General features: G+C 44.3%; 2 protein-coding genes across 3 annotated transcripts in view; one reads left to right on the top strand and one right to left on the bottom strand.

Moving 5' to 3' along the window:
* The window catches only part of Cacna2d3 (calcium voltage-gated channel auxiliary subunit alpha2delta 3), an 844,638-nt gene that overhangs the window by 117,148 nt on the left and 708,186 nt on the right, over positions 1-19,304 (bottom strand). The window lies entirely within an intron of this gene.
* Positions 5,849-18,021, top strand: Lrtm1 (leucine rich repeats and transmembrane domains 1; the record flags this gene model as incomplete). Its single annotated transcript, XM_052733780.1, has 2 exons — positions 5,849-6,482; positions 10,614-18,021. Coding segments are annotated over 2 exons (1,101 nt in total), but the record flags the coding sequence as incomplete, so codon positions are not given.

Below are 19,304 nucleotides of genomic sequence, written 5' to 3'. Positions count from 1 at the left end.
AGCTTTGAGTTGCCTGCGAGAGTCTACAGGAACAAACAGAACCAAAGAGCTCCCTGGGGCAAGCAGCTGCTCCCAGGAACCCATCTACTCTGGAGGTTCTCTCTGTTCCCGGGGCATTTGTGTTTTAGGTGGGAGCAGCCAGCTCAGACTCTTGGAGATCGATGAACATGCGCTTGGAATAGAGATTCCCACTTCAAAACTCTTGCTCTGCCAGGACCATGGTATATGCTTACCACACAGAAATTCAGCTCTCTGAATTCTGCAAATAGGACGCTGGTTTCAGAGGGTCTACGATCATCCTTTATGGGCATTAACACAGCACAAAGGTGGGCTTCTTCCATTAGCCAAACAGCCTGACTAACAGTACATGTCTGTGTCCCTGTAGTTCCCTGTAGGCGTCCTGGCCTCCCAAGTCCAACCCTTTTCAGGCCTCCGAATCCAAGACCCAAGTTGGGTTCTGCATGACACAGCTAACTAGATCCACAACTACTCAAAGAAACACTCCAAACCTCAGTCTGCCCAAGCCCAGCTAGGTTGATAAGCACAGTATTTTTCAAGTTTGTTCATGCTTCTGGGAACAATGACAAGCTTTTGACATAATTGGGCCCAAATGCTTACCTGGTCCTTTCATTTTATACATAAGGAGAGAGGATGGTGGATATGTCTTGATAGGTGGGTGATAAGAGTTTGGGGTGAGTGACAGGTGTCATGGTGACAGCAGTGACACAGAGTGGAATCTAGCAGGTTTTGCAAACCATAGCCAGGGCAGCCCTTAGCCAGTTTTTGTAAATGAATCTGTACTGTGGCAGAAGCATGCAGGACTGTCCTTGGCTGATTTTACTCTGCATTGGGAAGCTGTATAGTCTCCATAGAGACAAGATGACCCTCAATGTCTAAAATACTCTATTGCCTTTTACACACACACACACACACACACACACACACACACACACACACACACGTTTTCTGATCCCTGGGAAAGACAGAGGCATGCAGGTAGATATGTGACATCATAGTTCTTGGACTATGCTGTGAAGTTGTGAAGCTTATGGGTGTCCGTTATGTTCTGATGTGTGAATGTTACAGACACACCAGCCATGGACATGTGTCATCAAGAAATGATTATCATTGTACTGTATGCACGTGGAAAAGAAGAACAATGGTGGGAAGGAAGGAACGGAGCAGGAAGAAACTATTTACTTTTGCCTCAAATGGATGTGGCTTTTCGCAATTAGACCTTTTCTGTTAATTTCCTGAATTGTCTCCACTGCATCAGATGCAAGGGGTGCTGAAGAGAAGGACAATGGGCACAGGCTGAGTAAAGAGGAAGTTCCAGAAATGGCAGGGTGTGCATGCTATAGTCTATAAGGTGGGAAGCAGGTTGTCCACACAAGAAAAGTCTCTCCCAAGGGGCTATTCAGAAACAGCGTACAGTATCAGGTCTCACGGACAGGGGATTCTCCGCCTCCCTCAGAAACCTAATACTTCAGAGTGGCTTGAGGAGCCAGGCTTCCCCCTGGCCCTCTTCCAGTGAGAGCAGCTCAAAAGTCCTGGGAGTATTCTAATGGGTCATTGTAGTCTTCTGGTAGCCTTCATGAAGACACTCTGGGCTAGATTTAATCCTGGATATAATCTTGTAAGGCACTGAGTACCATTAGCCCCTATGAGATGAGACTTTGTGTGGACAAGCTTAATTCAGACCCATCTGATTTCAGGGTCCACACTCAACTGATCAACTCCCTTCTGGAGGCCAGAGGTTTACTTTATGCAACCTCAATAAAAAGTGACTTTGTCACCTGACCAGTTCATAGACAGCCTGTGGAACATTCTGGAGTAGTAAAAAAAAAAAAAAAGGCTCACTCCAGGCACTGGAAGCCCACTTTGGTCAATGGCCGGGCTTTTATATATTCAAAGAGGTGGTTCCAATCCCCATTAGGAAAGCTCACAGCACTGGCTACTGGTAAACAACCAACTTCATTGCTGTCCAGCTTCTACAGAGCCAGTTTTATTGTTTTATATGTGAAGAGAACTGAGAAGAGACCCTGAACCTCAGCATTAGGGAATGCAGAAAGATTAACTATGTCAGGCTTCCAGAAGGTCAGAAGGACCAGAAGGTCAGTTCAATGGGGAAAATGGCACATGGATCAAGCAAGCAAGTAGCTGAGATAAATTTGTGGCACTGGGGGTGGCGGGGGAAGGGATTGTAATGTCTACTGAAGGAAACCATGGTTGTGGATTTCAGGGCACGGAGACATGTCAATATGGCTAATCTCCAAGGATGTGGGCAGAGTGCACCCTTGACAGCCAAAGAAGTGTACTGTGGAAACTGTGTTAGCCTCCAGCAGGCCAATTTGTTCTCATATTACACACTCAGCTGGCTGTTTTGCGAGACCCCTAAATTGGGGATCTGTTTCAGGCACTCCCCACCCGGTGAGGGTTGACACAGCGTGGTTGATAAGTCAACAGAATGCAGAAGCCACAGCCGGATTAAGAAGGCTGTTTTATTTTGGTGCCCTGGACTTCAAGCAGATTAAATAATCAAAAAGGCCGGGCCATCGGGGTCATGTTTGAATGCTACAGCTGTTCACTAGGATCTGACCAACATTCTTTATGTGGCTCGCTGTCTGAATGGGAGAGGCAGAGGAGATCCCAGGGAGGCTGACATGCTGAGAAAAAGGACGGGACACAATCAAAAGATCCTCTTATGGAAAAGGACCACAGCAGACGGAGACAAGGGGATGGGCTGCTTAAATAAGTGACCTCCTGAATGCAGCAACTGTTTTCTGCAACAGAGAAAAGCCCATACTGGATTCCGGGAAAGTAAATAGAAAGCCGGGCTCCAAGTTTGTTGTGGCCTGGGTGTGCTGATCTGTAAGCACACAAGGCGGGGTGCATGTTGGAAGAGGGCTCGCACTGCAGAGACTGAGCCATGAAAGGTGAGCGGGAATGAAATCCATTGCCCCTACCCCATAAGTCACCCACTGAGAGAAGGGAGGGATCCCCCTGGAGAAGTGTCTGTGAGAAATCAATTTCAACCTGTCTTTCTTAAAACAATTGGACAGATGCAAAAAAATATCTCTCAGTGGGAAGATGGATGTTTCACCATACTGAGCGTGGGGGAAAGGGGCTAGAGACAAATGTGTGTAGCTGTGGTGTGGACATGCAGTTGGTTTGTCATGGGCCATTTCATAGACAGCATGGTGCCTTGAGTTGGAGTTCATTTATTATTCCCTTTGGGGAAGTGGGAGGTCAAGAAAAGAGGAACAAACTGGACCCCATCTCAGGAAGATAAGCCTTTTATTAATAAGTGGACTGGGTGAGGAAACATACGCTGGAGTTTAAGAATTGATTCCCTGCAACTAATTACCACTTGTGGCTCAGGCAACAGTGATGGTATCGGGTGATTTCTAATGGAAAGACATTTTGGGCTTTGAAAGAAGTCATTTTCAGACATCTGAAAAATTACAGAAAGAAAAACAAGGGATGTACTCTTCTGTTTGGGAGGGGCTGCGATGTTCTGTGACTCTTGAACTAAATGGAAGCAGGCCGCACCCCTTGGAAAGCTCCTCATTTGCTTGCTCTACAGGCCTGGGCACTAGTACCCAGGAGCAGAGCCGAAAGCAGGGAGATCAAAATGTAGTATATCTGATAATCATGCTGTGTTTTCCCCTATGTGAAGCCCAAACCAGACCAACAAACAAATACCCTTCCCTTGAAAGCCTTCATTATTGATAACAATTCTCAGTTTTGAATAGCATTCTGGGACCCTGTAATTGCCTCTATAGTTCAATCAAGTGCCCTTAACAGATGTTTGCCATACTTAGAAACTCAAATCCCAAGAGAGGGAAAGGGAGGGAGACAGCAACTTTGAAGAATGATCAAGCAGTCTTTTAAGAAAATATCAATTCTCTGAGCCGTACAATGAGACCCATTCTGGATTCTGGGGAGCCCTCCCCCACATCCCTATATAGCTGTGGAGTGTTGGGCCAGGGAGCTTTTGCAGCCTCATTTGTGATAGAGAGAGAAGGGACCCTGGCAGCTCAATTGCTTCTTGGTGAGAGATGAGTGGATACTGAATTTGACGTGGTCATACACGGAATATGCCATATTAACTAAAAGAAATGAAGAAACTTTCTAAGTACCCATATGGACACACAGTTTTGACTAAACAGAAGAGACTGCAGAATAGGTTGCACTTATGATTATATTTATGTGGATTTATTTTAAAACCAGTATCATACTGTGCAAATCTCTCCCTGATTGCTGCTCCATGTATTTGGCAGAGGAGTATGGCAGATAAGAATTCTCACAGATTTGGTAGACAGACACTCTGGGTTCAAATCATGTTCTATTGTTTACTGCTTCTGTGACCCTGGGAAGTGATTTTGTCTCTCTATGACTCTCTTCCTTTAAAATGTTGAAGACAAGCAACCAATTTGACAAGGTCATTAGGATGGATTCATATCTATAAAGCAATAGGAGGGATCCCTGCCCAGAAATGCATCCTATCTGGTCATTTGCTATTGTCCTTATTAATGACTGCAGTTTACAAAGCTTTGTATAACAATTTTATATCTTGGTGATCATTTCCAGCAATTACAGAAATAAAAATCAGAAGGACTACCTAACAGTCTTGCTCCAAACCCAAGCCAAAGACAAGTTCCCAATACTTCCCACATGTGGAAATGTTGGGTCTTGAAGAAAATGAAGAGAATTTGAGTATATGACAGCACCTTTACAATCTGTGGATTTAGCTCAGTGGTAGAGCACTTGAGGAGCAAGCACAAGACCCTGGGTTTAGTCCTCAGCTTCAGGAGGAAAATCCTTAGCTAACTCCAGAAATCTCAAAAGAGTGCTCAGGTGATACACTACACCCCATTTCAACTCAAGCTGGAAATGTGATGGACATTTCAGCTCTGCTCTCATTTCTTGAATAGCATTAAGGCTGGATCTTGGGTAGTAGTGCTTGCCTAGCACACGCAAAGCTCTGAGTATGATCCTCCAGCCCCAGAAAAACTGGATATGGTGGCACATACCTGTCATTCCAGGACAGTAACTGTTAACTTGAACATATATGAAGACATAAACCAGGGAAGTCTGCCCCACTGCACTTCCAGTGAAAAGCAGGAAGATGATGGAAGTCTGACAACCTATGAGTGCTGGCACAGGTTACAGAAATAAGGATGCTTATCATATTATTACCCCTAACAATTTGGGGGTAATATTTAAACATGTATATAAAAAAGGAGCAGAGACAATCATCACAGATGGGGTTTTCCTCACAATGATAGACAGACAGCCATTTGTAGGGAAGGCCCTAGCCAATACAGTCACCTGAAGCCATGTCTGATCATTTCAATCTAAATGAATGAAAACAAAGTCAGCACTTTGGTTGCAGCAGTCACATTTTGGGAGCTTAGTAACTGTCGTTACTATAGGTGGCTAGTGACACCCATGTTGAAGGGCAGACACAGAACATTTCTGCCCCCACACAAAGCTCAATTGGCCTGTCCTCCTCTGGAGAGTTCCTTTCAGAAGTATGAATATCCGATCCTCTGTTATCTTTCTATCTGCCACAGCCCACATATTTGGCTCTGACCTCCAAAGGACATGTACCCCAGAACGACTCCCTTCACCATTTCATGTGATATCAATCTTATAATCCCTTCTCCAAGGCTGCTGACAAAGGCTGGCTCAGAGATGGACTCGGTGATGGGCTAGGTATGCTCAGTCCCATTCTGCTAAGAAGGCGAGGAATAGAACTTTCTTTCTAGGTGGGTGGAAGGCACTACTGGCTCAGGACCATATGACATGTGAATTCCCTGGCTGGTGACAACCTTTTCTCAAACACTGGCCTCTACCCCACCCTCTTCTCTTTGTTTCAGGAGCTCTGCTGCTGTTTTCCAGTCTGAGTATCCTGCTCCAAGGTGTGGGCAGCTGTCCCAAGAAATGTTTGTGTCACTCATCTTCAAACTCTGTGGACTGCAGTGGCCAGGGGCTGTCCGAGATTCCTCCCGATCTACCCCCATGGACACTAACCCTGCTCTTACAAGATAACCAGGTCCATTGGCTTCCTGCTCATGCATTTAGATCTGTGCCACTGCTCAGAACCTTAAATTTATCTAACAACTCTCTTTCAAATCTGGCTTCAGAGGCTTTCTATGGACTTCGGCACTTGGAGGTTTTAAACCTAACCCAAAATTCCCTGCTTTCCCTGGAAAGCAGCCTTGCCCATGCCCTGCCTGGGCTCAGGGAGCTGGATCTGTCATCTAACAGCCTCAGTCTCCTGCCCACGTCCCTGGGCAAGCCTTGGGAGAACCTGACCATGTTTGCCGTGCAGCGGAACCATCTCCTGCATCTGGATCGTACACTTCTAGAGGCCATGCCCAAGGTGAGACTGGTACTTCTTAAGGACAACCCCTGGAAATGTGACTGCCACTTGCTGGGTCTGAAACTCTGGCTGGAGAGATTCACCTTTGAAGGTCAGTAGTGTGTCTTAGAAATGCTATTCTGTGTGTCACCAGCCTAAGGTGGACCTCCTCCATCCTCCGCATCTCAAGACGGTAGAAGAGGGTACAAGGGACAGTTGTAGGCTTTTGCACATCTCAACATGGATGCCATGCCAACCTCAGGATGCAGCAAAGGAGCAAGTGTCAGTTGGAGTGTGGAGGAAGTTTCATATGGGTATTTATGCTCATCAGAGTGTGCATACAGATGACATGGGCTTCTCCCTGGGAATCATGCACCAAAGCATCCTCAGGTTTAATTTCCAAGTGTGATCTGGTGGAGGATGTGGCTCTCACTCCTTAGACAGCTTCCCTCTCTTCCCATCTTTACCTAATGATGGCTATAAATCTTATTAAATTCCGAAACTGGGTCCAGAAGGCCCCCTCTCCAAAGTTATTATTTCTTTCATCAGAAGCCTAAATTTAAGTAAAAAGGCCCAGAATATTAGAGAGAGTAAACTCTGGAAATCAGAGGTTAATAACCTATAGACTAAGGTCCAAATTCTGCCTAGTTTTTTTTGTTGTTGTTTATAAATAAAGCTTTATTTGAACACAGCCATGCCATTCATTAATGTACTGAGTGGGTATTTTACACAATAGGGCAAGGTACAGCAGTTGTGACAGAAACCATACAGGACACTTAACAGTCTTTGCTACCTGAACCTTGAGAGAAAAGCCTGGTGACCTCTGTTGTCAATAGGAAACAGAAGCCCAGAGATGTTCAATGACTGGCCTAAGGTCGGACAGGAGAAGTACAAATGAGAGGAGACAGTATGACTGTTGGCCTTACGTTCTTCCCTGGGCCCCATACTGCTTCTCTGAGCACTATTCCTTCATTCCTCTCCTTGAATGCCCTTGATGTACCAGGCACTACTCTAGACCCAGAGAAAAAGGCAGTGAATAGGAATGCTTATCATTATGAAGGTTCCATTGGAAGGGTAAAAACAGGCATTATCTGAGATAATAGATAAAGGCACGGGTTCAGATGGCCGTGCTAAGACAGTGAGGCAGGGCAAGGGTAAAGTGGGGGAGGGAATGCGCCCCAGCTTAGATAGGATGGGAAAGAAAAGCCTCCCAGGAGACTGACACGTGTAAGAGCCAGAACCAGGAAAAGAAGAACGGAAGGGAGCCATGGGGTGGGGACACAGCATCACAGCATTCTTAGGGTCTGGTGACTGAGCAGCCCAGCTTAGTGAGAGACAGAGGAGGGAGTCTGGGTGGAGGTAACACACAGCACATCTTGGGGTGCCTGCCCAGTCTCTACACATGTGCAGAGCAGGTGCCCTGGCTGGATTGTATTCTAAGGGAAGTGGGAAGTTCTGAGGAATTCTTGTCTAGGGAACAGTATGATCTGACCACTGTGTAAAATGCCACTCTGCTGACTCTTAGAGGGCAGTGCACAGGCTGTTGAAGAAGAGCCAGAGGATGAAGGGGGGTGTGATCTCAGTGGATCAGAGAAGAGATGACAGTGGCCTATACCAGGGCTGTAACAAGCGACTGATGTTTGGAACATTGAAGTGGTAGACACTACTGAGGGATACTGGAGAAGGTGATGGACTGGGAGAAGGAGGGAGCAATTATGGGAGATTCTTGTGTATTTTATTCTGTTTGGTAACTACATAAATGGTGATGCTTTTAGTAAATAGGGAATGAAGGCCGTGGGCGAGTCTGGGGGAGGTGCTCAATAGAAGAGTCAGAAAGGGAACATATTTGAAATACTTGTCACACTGTAGAGAGGAGCTCTGTTGGTGATTGTATGCTCAAGCCCATGGCTCAGGAAGATCTGAGAGCTGCAGATATGAATTAGGGGAAGAAAACCAACATCTGGAGGCACGGCCTCTATAGAGTGAGAGCTCAAACTCGCAACATCAAATTTGGAAGTTTCTCAATAGTTAAGAGCAGTTGATACATTGCCAACCAGCCAGTGTTGAAGTTAGCGTACAACGACAACTAGAGAACTTAGTAACATCATTCTGATAGGTCAAAAACAAAAATAATCACGTCTGGAGGTGAGGTGGCTAGAGCCCTTGCTTTGGGAATCAAATCACAGCATTAACCAGATCATCCCAGAAAGAGAGTTTTCATCAAGGAAGAACATTTTTTGATGTTAAAAAACAATCTGTTTCCAGACCTAGGCCATCCAAAGCAGGACAGGCAAGGCTGGCATTCTCCTATTCAGCCACAAAGCTGGACCAGTGAATGCCACTCGCTAGTGCTCAGTGCTAATGCTCGTTTTGGTCCCTTGACCCAGCAGTGCAGTTTAACTGTACAGGAGGTGACTGAGAGGGTGCCAGCCACAGGCCCCACCTTCCTGCCATGTCCACGCATTCATTCTAGGCCTGTCCTTTGCTCTGGGACTCAAGGCTGTGGATTTTAGTGCAATTCTCTAGTGGAAAGTGGATCTAGAGAAAGACTGGAATCTGAATGCACAGGTAACAACAGTCTGGGTGAATATCAGTCCACGAAGCTGCGTGGCCCAGTAGCCAGGGTTCTCCCAGTGGAAGCCTCACTGTGCTGTGGTTGGATGAAATGCCTTCCTTCCCTCCCACCCCCGGGTTTCTATCTCTCAAGCTTTCTGCCTTGACACACAGTTCCTAGTGAGGGCCGCCATAGTCAGGTGCAAAGGGAGGTAAGATCCCACAGAGGCAGAGCCCCGCATCTCAGTGCTGCTGGGTGGGGCACTTGGCTCAGCTGGAGCAGACACCTTGTTCCTCTAGTTTCATGAACACCAGAGGCTCAGGAAATTCCTCTTTGGTCTTTTTGCTTTAAAGCCAGGATCTATGCCTCAAGGGATTATTGAGGAAGGAGGTGGTGGTGGTGGTGGTGGTGGTAGTGGAGGTGGTAGTTTGGTGGTGGTAGTGGTGGTGGTAGCGGCGGCAGCTGAGTCTGGTTGTGATATCATTCAGCTTTAAGCAATAGCAGCAAAAAGTATGTGTTGAATTTGGTCACTGTCGTCAACCCTGGTGTTTCTGAGTGACAGATCTCCTTTTATGGGGTGGCTCTCTCTACTTACAGGGCACTTATGACTCATCTTAGATGCTTAGATAGCATGAATTGGCATACATCTCCCAAACCCTGAACTACTATACAATGGCATGTACCAATAACGCTGAAGTGACAATTACCATATGTGCCTTTCTGGAATTAATTAAAAAATTTCCCTATGATGTATACCGAGAATCTGCAATCTGCATTTGCAAAGGGAACATGCCACTTTCCCAATGGGTAAGGTTTTTAGGACAGCCTGAGAGAACCAAGCCACAGGTCCTATGGGTCCTGCTCAGTCAAAGTAGGCTTTTCTGCCACTTGCCATGGTCCCAGGAGATACAGAGAGACAGGAGTAGAAAGAGAGAAGTGTACTGAGGGACTGGGTTTGGGTGCTGATGTCTCCACTCATGCCCTGTGTGAATTAAAGAATTCCTTATAAGAGTGGATGGTGAGGACTTTAAACTGTCTACTCAGATACAAATAGGATGTTCTGACAGCAGAAAACTTGAGGAAGTTCATTCCTGTGAAGTTGAATAGTGTACCAGTGGTTACATGGGCATCAGTAGTCTAAGGAAGGATAACTAACTATATCACAGACACCCAAGGGACTAAGCTACCTTATAAAGACCAAAACCCACATTGAATAACTCCTTGGAACATTTGGCACTCAAAGTAGTAATGTCATGAGGCCCAAGAAGATGAGTTACTTAAATACCATGAACTAAACATATGGTATTTTCAAATGCTCAGATACATAAAACTCAACTAAAAAGTGTTGGTAGATACCTAGGGTCTTTGTAATTAACACACAAACACAAGAATGGATATTTGCTTTATGCTTTCATTGATTTCCAGTGAGAATCTGGCAGGAAAGGTTTCTTGTGTGGTGAGGAGTAGATGGGAGGAATTATGGAGACTGTGAGGCCTTTGGCTGTTGGGCCCTCATGGTCCCTGTCAGTATGTGCCCAGTGGTCCCCTCAGCCTTTATATAGTATTAAGGGAAATTGGTTTCTAATAAATTCTTAGCAATAAGTAATTGTCTAGTCTGTGGCAGGCTGAGGACTTTCGAATGCTGTCACATCAAAGCTCCATTATCGCCCTTTGCTTTGTTTCTTGAAGGGGGAGTAACAGACAGCGCCATCTGCAGGCTGCCTGAACACTGGAAAGGAAAGGACCTCCTCTCCATTCCCCATGAACTATACCAGCCCTGTCCTCTGCCTTCTCCAGACCTGGCACCCTCACTAGTTCAGCAGCCTGGTTCTGCCCCTCAAGAGGCCCACAAGCCTTCTGAGAATAACTCCGGACAACAAGATTCCTTGGAGTGTGAGCCCAAACCCAAACCAAAGCCAGCCAACCTGCGCCACGCTGTGGCTACTGTGGTCATCACCGGGGTGGTATGTGGGATTGTATGTCTCATGATGTTGGCAGCTGCTATCTATGGCTGCACCTACGCAGCTATCACGGCCCAGTACCACGGGAGACCCTTGGCACCAACCAGTGAGTCTGAGAAAATGGGAAGCAAGGAGCCAATGGACAGTTCCGCAGCCCGAGAACCTCCATGTCAAAGTTCCTCCTTGATCAACTGAGGGCCGCAAGAAATGTTTGAGTGGACCTGATGTGCATCACTGCTCTTCTCCCGTGTATTGTCTTCCAAAACAACTAAGAGAAAACATGTGTCTGTTAAAAAAAAAAACGTACCCAAATTTATGGGAAGAAATTTATGCTATAGCTTTGAAATATCACAGACAAAGTAGTTATGCTCATATCCTGCAACTGAGAGGTTAGACAATGAGTCTATGTGCAGGAACACGAAGAAGGGAGAGGCCATCGCTTTTAGGTACCTTTCTCTGGATTAACTTGTTTCTACAGAGCAACAGGAATGTTGACATGTGTGCCAACAGGCATTCTTAGGAGCTTTGGGGGCCACCAGTTGGAGTGCCTGGGAAGAGGCTGGTGATCTTACCCGAGGGGTACTGGATGCCTCTATAATTCAAGTTCATGCTGGATTGGTAGGACTTTTAGATGTTGTGTATGTTATATATTTAGTGGAAATGTCTGTTGGTTGGGAATTTCATAGCTGGCCACAAGAGTCGGATTATATTTAATTTTCTAAATCAGAAAACCATTTGGGGCTTTCTGAGCTGCAGGAGAAGACAAGGGTTCCATGTCTGGTTAATGGGACTCAGGCCTGGAGTCTGGGCAGGGTTTTTGATGTGAAGGAACACAGAGGGAAGGAGGGGTGAACCAGAATATAGGGCAGATATCACCAAAAGGCCATATCCACCAACCAACTGGAACCTTACCCTAGAACTCACAGCAGGGATGAATTTAGATTAGGCTGAATGGTGCTTGTGTCTCTGCGTCTGCGTACACAATGCACAGAGGGCACGAATTTGTACAGCTACACCCACACATAAACACCCTCGGAGCAATCAGCTTACCCGCTAATGAAATGCAGCCGTGTCGGGGTGGGAGCCAGTAGCTGCTGATCACCACCCAGATGGTATGCTCAACACTCTGGGAGAGGAAGCAAGAAGGACGTGGGACGGGGAGTGGGCATTACTGGGGGACTTGAGGTACTTGGTGGCAGACATCCTGGCTAGTGCTGAAGTGTGGCTTTAAAAAGTTCAGGTATGGCTTGCTAAGTCCACACAGACTTTGTCCCGGAGAGTTGCATGCAAAGTGAATTTTTGTAAATTGAATCATCATTTTAATGCAGCAGGGGAGCTCGCTATTTAAAGGAACCTTTCATGGAATCTTTTCTGTAATGGAAATAATTGGCTCCAGATTGATGCATTTTTCAAATTTGCATTTTTTTGCTCGGGTTTCTTAAAGCGGAATATACCTATACCTACTCTTTCTGTTTATACAACAAGCACTTTTTAAGATTATAACTACTTTGCACAGGAAGAGAGCACAGAGGAGTTAAAGACATGTTAAAAGCAGAAAATGACAAATATGGGGCAAGCTGTTCCTCTAGAGCCCATGACAGACATTGCTAATCAATCCCAGCACTCTTCCCAGCTGAGCCTCAAATACACCACAGATGGTTTCTTAAGACAGCACTATAGGCAACCAGAACTAATCAATTGGAGTTGGTTCAAAGGATAAAGCACATTTGCCATTCAGGGTACTGGCTCTACTTCACCCCTCAAGGCCATGTAAAAATTGGTTTGGATCCCCAGTCAGTAGTCTACTCCCAAATTGGAACGCCAATGGGACATGCATGTGCTGGGATGGACAGATGCAAGCTGTAAGCAGTGTAAACCTTGTAAACCAGTGTGCTAAGGGTCAACTGTCTTTTTGGAGCATCAATTCAGCTAGATAGTTTCCTTGGGAGAAGAAGTTGAAGTGTGAATAGCAAACACTTTTCTGAATATCAAAATAAAACTAGATGCATAAAATTATAAGTTTAAATGCACAATGTATATATGAATGGAAAGTCACAGTGAAACCATTAGCCTGTGCAATTAGTATGTTTTAATGATTACAGTGTAAGAATGAATAGAACAAACAGAGTTCTCAGGGAAGGCCTCATGGCTGCATGGGCTGTTAGTTGCCATGATACCACCTCCCTATTGTGCCAAGGTGGTCCAACTCAACCGTGTGGTGATTGAGTTCCTATTCCAAGGATGTAGCAGCTACTTTCAAGCTGAAAAAGCATTTCTTTCCATTGTCCTAACTGCCTTTGTTGTTGCTGTTGGCCAAGAATGTAATGTGAGAGGAAATTGAGAAGGTCCGTTATTTTTCATCTCCATTTGACCAAATGTTTTCCAAGCTCACACTGTTAGCAGGCATGGCGCAAACTGTTCCCATGAGCATTCCACACAGAATTCTGACACTCTTCCGAGGGATGCCTGAGCAGCTATCACATGCCCCAAGAACTCCCAGGGCCAACAGCACATACCTCCTCTAACAAGTGATTTGAGACTGCAAGTCTACTGTGGCCTGCTGATAGTTTGGAGGTGCTGTAGGTAAGCCTTGTCCTCAGAGATTACATCAAAGAGTTTCCAGTACACAGCACAAACCATGGATGGGGCCTAAACCCATGCTTGTCAACATCCTAATCCTATTAGATGTCAAAGTCCAGATGATAGCTTCTAGCTTCATAGGTAGTCTTTAAGCAAAAGGATTTAAATGATTCACATGTATACTCAGATTTCTATCATTTGCCTACAGTCACCACACACAGCAGTTGGCAATGAAAATAATTACTTACTCTGAAATGTCAACAGCTTCTCAGCACAGAAAAATATAAATCAAGTTGTTTAGATGAACAAACGTGGAGTTATCATTTGTTAATATGAGAAATGAAATGTTTTAATTGCAAAATGCACAGCAGATGAAAGACCCAGTTTGCAGGGAATTCTGCAAGAACCACAAATTATCTTTCACAAGCACTGTAGCTCACGAGGGGCAATTTGCAAACGCCTCACAGATTATTTTCAGCTGCGTATTACTGCTGTCCTATTCATAGATTTCCCCATAAGAATGTCCTTCCATCATAGTGCTGGGCTGGAGGAGATGCTGAGGCCCCAAATCATGCTTAGTGCTGATTGTCTCAGAGAAAGTTATCTGAAATGTTACATTTTCATTAAAGGCAGCATGACACGGTGGTGACAGGCAGGTGGTTTTTGCTCAGGGAGGGCACCGAGTTCACAGACGCTGCAGCTTTCTGCAGTGAAGTAGATGGGAAAGGCAAGGAAAGCAGGCAATGATGAAGCCGTTTGTGAGGAATCAGATGGGCTACCAAGCTGGAAGAGCTTGCACAGTTACAGCAGGTAACTCAGACTCTGCAGAAAGAATCTTGTGCTCAAGATGATGAAATGCCAGTGGACAAAGACATGATCTCATGTTGCCGTACGAAAACAGAAAGCCAAAAAGAGACCCACACCTGGGCTTCCTGCTGAAGGTTCCTGAAAATCACATTCCTTTGCTGAAGCTAACTAAGAACTTCTGAAAACAGACCCCTTTGTCTCACACTCCTTCTCAACCTGTGGGTCACAACCCCTTTGGGCTCAAATGACCCTTTCGCAGGGGTGGTCACATCATCTATTTACATGACTATTCATAACAGTAGCAAAATTACAGTCATGAAGTAGCAATGAAATTTTATGCTTGGGGGTCACCACAGCATGAGGAACTGTATTAAAGGGTCGCAGTGTTAAGAAGGTTGAGAAACAATGCTTTAAATATTGAAAGAAGTGGATAAATTGGTTTCCAAAGAAATTTATATGTACTCCATATGCATAGTTACACAGCAACCATTTGAGACCTGTAACTTCCTATGCAGATCAGGAAGCACTGCGTCCAGTGTAGTTAAAAACCCATCAGTAGATCTACTATATGCTACTATCAGAAATCTACAAGACACGCCAATTTACAAACCAAGCTGGATTATCTATAGAACTTTAGGGGACCATCCTCTTCTCTCTCTTGATGGAAATTCTTCATTTTTTTAATACTCAAATTGCAATGAGGTCTCACAGAGGCCTTGGTCTCATTCAGAGGCTTGGCTTTCTATCTTACTGGCCTGCTTTCTGATCATCTATTTCCACACCAGACACTGAAGGTTCCGAATCCTCTGGGTAGGTAGGCGCTCATCCAGCCTCACGGGTCCATTAAGATGACCCCGGAAATGAATCAAAGAAGCCAGGAAATGCCCTCAAGAACAGTATGTCTAGGCCTGGAAAATTTCACAACAAAAGTTGTCATTGGCCTCCTCGTCCATCATGGGCATTGCTAACAGATCACAGCAAACTTAGCTGGTTCCCGACCAGCTCAGAATCCTTTCCAATCTGTTTCTCAGGTGCTTACAACAGATCAACTAGTGTTGACATAGGGGATTAGTGCAATTTGCTACTTTGATATAATTCAGCACCTTTATTTTACAAATAGTAACTAGAAGTATGGAAAAGGGGGGAAAAAACTTTCCAAAAGTCACACATGGTTCATTGTGTGCCCGATAAACCCAGACGTAGAGGCCTGTAGTTAGTGTGAGTAACACAAACCAATCTCCCATTACCCTCCATTCACTGTGCAGTCAGCCACACTATCTAGACTATGACATCATTGTACTAATCACTTAGACAAAAACAATAATAGCACCACCATCAACATTTATTGAGTGTGGTGCTGGCTAGTTTGATGTCAGTTTGACACAAGCTAGAGTTATTCGGGAAGAGGAAACCTCAATTGAGAAAATGCCCCAATTAGGGTTTGGTCTCTGGGCATTTTTCTTAATTGATGTCTACTGTGGTCAGGCCCAGCTCACAGGGGGTGGTACCACCCTTGGGTAGGCGGTCTTAGGTGTTACAAGAGAAAGCCGCTGCGAGAGAAGCCCTTAAGCAGAGTTCTTCCATGACTTCTGCTTCAGCTCCTGCCTCCAGGTTCCTGCCTTGAATTTCTTTACTGACATCCTTTGAGGACAGACTATGATGTGGAACTGTAAGCTGAAATGAACACTTGCCTTACCAGGTTGCTTTTGGTCATGGTATTTTATCACAACACTAGAAACCCAAGACAAGCATCCAATTTAGTGCCAAGTATCTTCTAAACTCAGTAACCAATTTTTTATCTGCCTTATAATGAAAACCTCATTTACTGCTACATAGCACATGAACCTCAAAAGCAAGTGTGCCCAAGGTTATCCCACCAATAAATGATGGAGTAGAAATTCAAATACAAGTTGTGCTGGCCAGTTTTATGCCAACTTAACACACGCTAGAGTTATCTGAAAGGAAGGAACCTCAATTGAGAAAATGCTTCCATAATATCTGGCAACAGGACATTTTCTTAATTAGTGATGAATGGGGGCAGGTCCAGCCCATTGTGGGTGGTGCCATCCCCAGGCTGGTGGTCCTGAGTTCTATAAGAAAGCAGGCTGAGCAAGCCATGGAGAGTGAACCAGTAAGCAGCACTACTTGATGGCCTCTGTGCCAGCTCCTGTCTCCAGGTTCCTGCTCTCCTTGAGTTCCTATCCTGGCTTCCTTCAATAATGGACTACAGTGTGGAGGTATAAGCCAAATAAACCCTTTCTTCCCCAACTTTCTTTTTGGTCATGGTGAAGGCAAGCCAACCTAAGCAGATCTGGCTGGGATCATCACCAGTGTCTGCATGGTGCTCAAAACCTTGACGGTAGAGCGGATACAGATGGAGAACTCTGGAGTCTGTGACATTTACAAGCTAGATAAATGAGTGAGTCAGCCTAGAAAGACCAGAACATTGATGGGCGGGGGCGGGGGGGGGAGCATGAAGAAGGCAATTGGCATAGAACAAGAAAAAGGGATCTCTGAGGGTCAATTTGGGGTTGTCTAATGTGGAAACGGCTAACATCACTGGGAAACGCTTTTCTGTGAACCAACCCTGACTGTTGAGGGTTGTAGAAAGAACTGGAGAGAGCATGAGAGAGTAATGTACAGCATAAACAGATTAGTGACATATACCGTAAATAAAACAAATGCAACTGCAAATCGATTTTGGCTGAGGTCTGACCAGCCCAGCTGAATTCAGGAAGGTGAGTTCAGGAAGGCAGAAGGTTTATGGAGGAAAAACAATTACATGCCTGTTCCCTATGCTTCCACTCTGAAATCTCCTCTGATTGTTAAATAAGACTATACACGCCCATCTTCCATGAGCTGGGCCACATGTAATCACATACTTTGACTTGAAGTGTGGATGGCAGTCAGACATTGATCCTGGCATCAATTAGGGCTGCTTACCCAGAAGCAGAAGAGACTCTGAGAACTGGCAGTGAGTGTGGCCCTTGGGGACAAAAAGTTGTGGTCAGTACTGTCTCTTTCTAATCACATGCTGGCTAAGGCTTACTCCATTAGCAACAATGTTGACAGACTGTCAAAGCACCCATGCTTCTGCTGAAGATTCTATTCACATCTGCCCTTCGCTTTCCAGGAAAGGAATTACACTTAACCTTCTTGACCCCCAATGAGTCCTTTCCTTAGCATGAGTACCATATATTTTCATCTTAATAGAGATCAAAAAGGTCCTTGAAAGATTTGCTTAGGTAGATGCAATAAAATAAATCCCTCAATCGTTCATGAGCCATATTGGCAAAAAAGGAAGGAAGGAAGGAAGGAAGGAAGGAAGGAAGGAAGGAAGGAAGGAAGGAAGGAAGGAAATGAAAGAAAGATCCCATAAACTCTTATCCACCAAAGTATTTGGGGGCCTTTCCAGCACAGTACCAAGTATCATAATGAGTGTACTTTCCCAAGGTCTATGCATCAGAGTGAAGATTGAGTGAATTGCTGCTGGGACTGATAATGACAATAGGTACTTTTAGGAACCTTGGAGACTTTGGTTAGGATTTCTGCAAAACCACATGCAACAGGTACAACTGACAGACAAATTCTGATGCATGAAACTCTTATGTCAACATCCATTTAAATAACCTCTGATTCCAATATCATCTCATTTCTATAAGAACATGATAAAAAAGGTGAGTGAAGAAGTGACCTTTGTTTGGTTTTGTTTTAAATAGACTCTGAAATTTTCATCTTATAAAAGTGTTAGCGAGCTTTTTTTTTCTTTCTTTTTCTTTCTTTTCTTTTTTTTTAAGAGCCAGGCAGTCAACATTTTTGTATTGCAGTCCATACAGTTTCTATCCAACTATCCAGCTTTTCCATTTTGGTAAGAAAGTATCTTCATAGGAAGAAGGTGTGGTGGCATGCCAACACAACTTTATTTACAAAAACAGGCAGCAGATATGCCACAGTGCAATAAGCTTATTTCTAGATAATGTAAAGAGCTCATATAACATAGCAAAAAGACAAACTATTATCATTTAAATACAGGCAAAGGTTTTAAATCAACATCTCTCTAGAAAAGAGGCACCAGTGGCCAAAAAGCTCATGATCAGATGGATACTCAGCATTGGTCAGTAGGGGAATGCAAATTCATTCTTATCTATCAATGTAGTTAAAATAAAAAGACAGATAACTGTGAATGTTGGCAATGGTGTGGAGAAATAGGAATCCTTATGCATGGCTGGCTAGAATTCTAAACTAAAGCAACCACAATTCAAAACAGGTTTTCAGTTCTGCAAAATACCAAACATAGAGTTACATATGACACAACTCTACTTCTGGGTACCTGCTCAAGAGGGATAAAAACATGCCCACATGATAACCCATATATTCATGTCCAAAGCAATATTTCTACTCGGTAAGGGGTGGGAACAGTCCAAATAGCTACAACTTAGAAATGGATAAATAAAATGCATTCACACAAGAGAATATTATTTAGCAATAGAAAAGATGAAGGACTGATCCATGATATATGATGGTCCTGGAAAACATCATGTTAAGTGAATAAAGTCAGTCACAAAGGCGCATGTATCATTGCATTGATCTAAAATACCCCCAAATATGTAAATCCATTGATAAAACAGAATAGTGCTCCTAGAGATATGGAGAAGTACCAAATAAGAGGAGGAAATGTATGCTGAGTTCTTTCAGGATACTGAAAGAGCTCTAAAATTAGATTGTGGGGGTTAGGTATCAAATTCTGTCAAGTGTATGAAGAAGCCAGTGAGTTATATGTTTTAAAAGAGTATACTTTACAATACAGGAAAGATGTCACGATAAAAATATTAAAAAAAATTAAAAGTAAATAAAATCATGTGGCAACTAGAATTGGTCCTGTAGGTGACCATTTCCAACCTCTCTGGTCTAAGGCATTTGTAACAAAAATGCTTGTTTCAGTATTTTGCTCTGAAATGTTAAGACACTGAAATGAAGGTCTGGAGAGAAAGATGGCTCAGAAGGTAAGAGCACGTGCTTCTCTGGCAGAGGA

The sequence above is a fragment of the Peromyscus californicus genome, unplaced genomic scaffold (assembly GCF_007827085.1).
Source record: "Peromyscus californicus insignis strain IS unplaced genomic scaffold, ASM782708v3 Scaffold_12__1_contigs__length_115047231, whole genome shotgun sequence".
Lineage (NCBI taxonomy): Eukaryota > Metazoa > Chordata > Mammalia > Rodentia > Cricetidae > Peromyscus > Peromyscus californicus.
The sequence above is the reverse complement of the archived record's forward strand: the minus strand, read 5'-3'. Positions and strand labels throughout refer to the sequence as shown.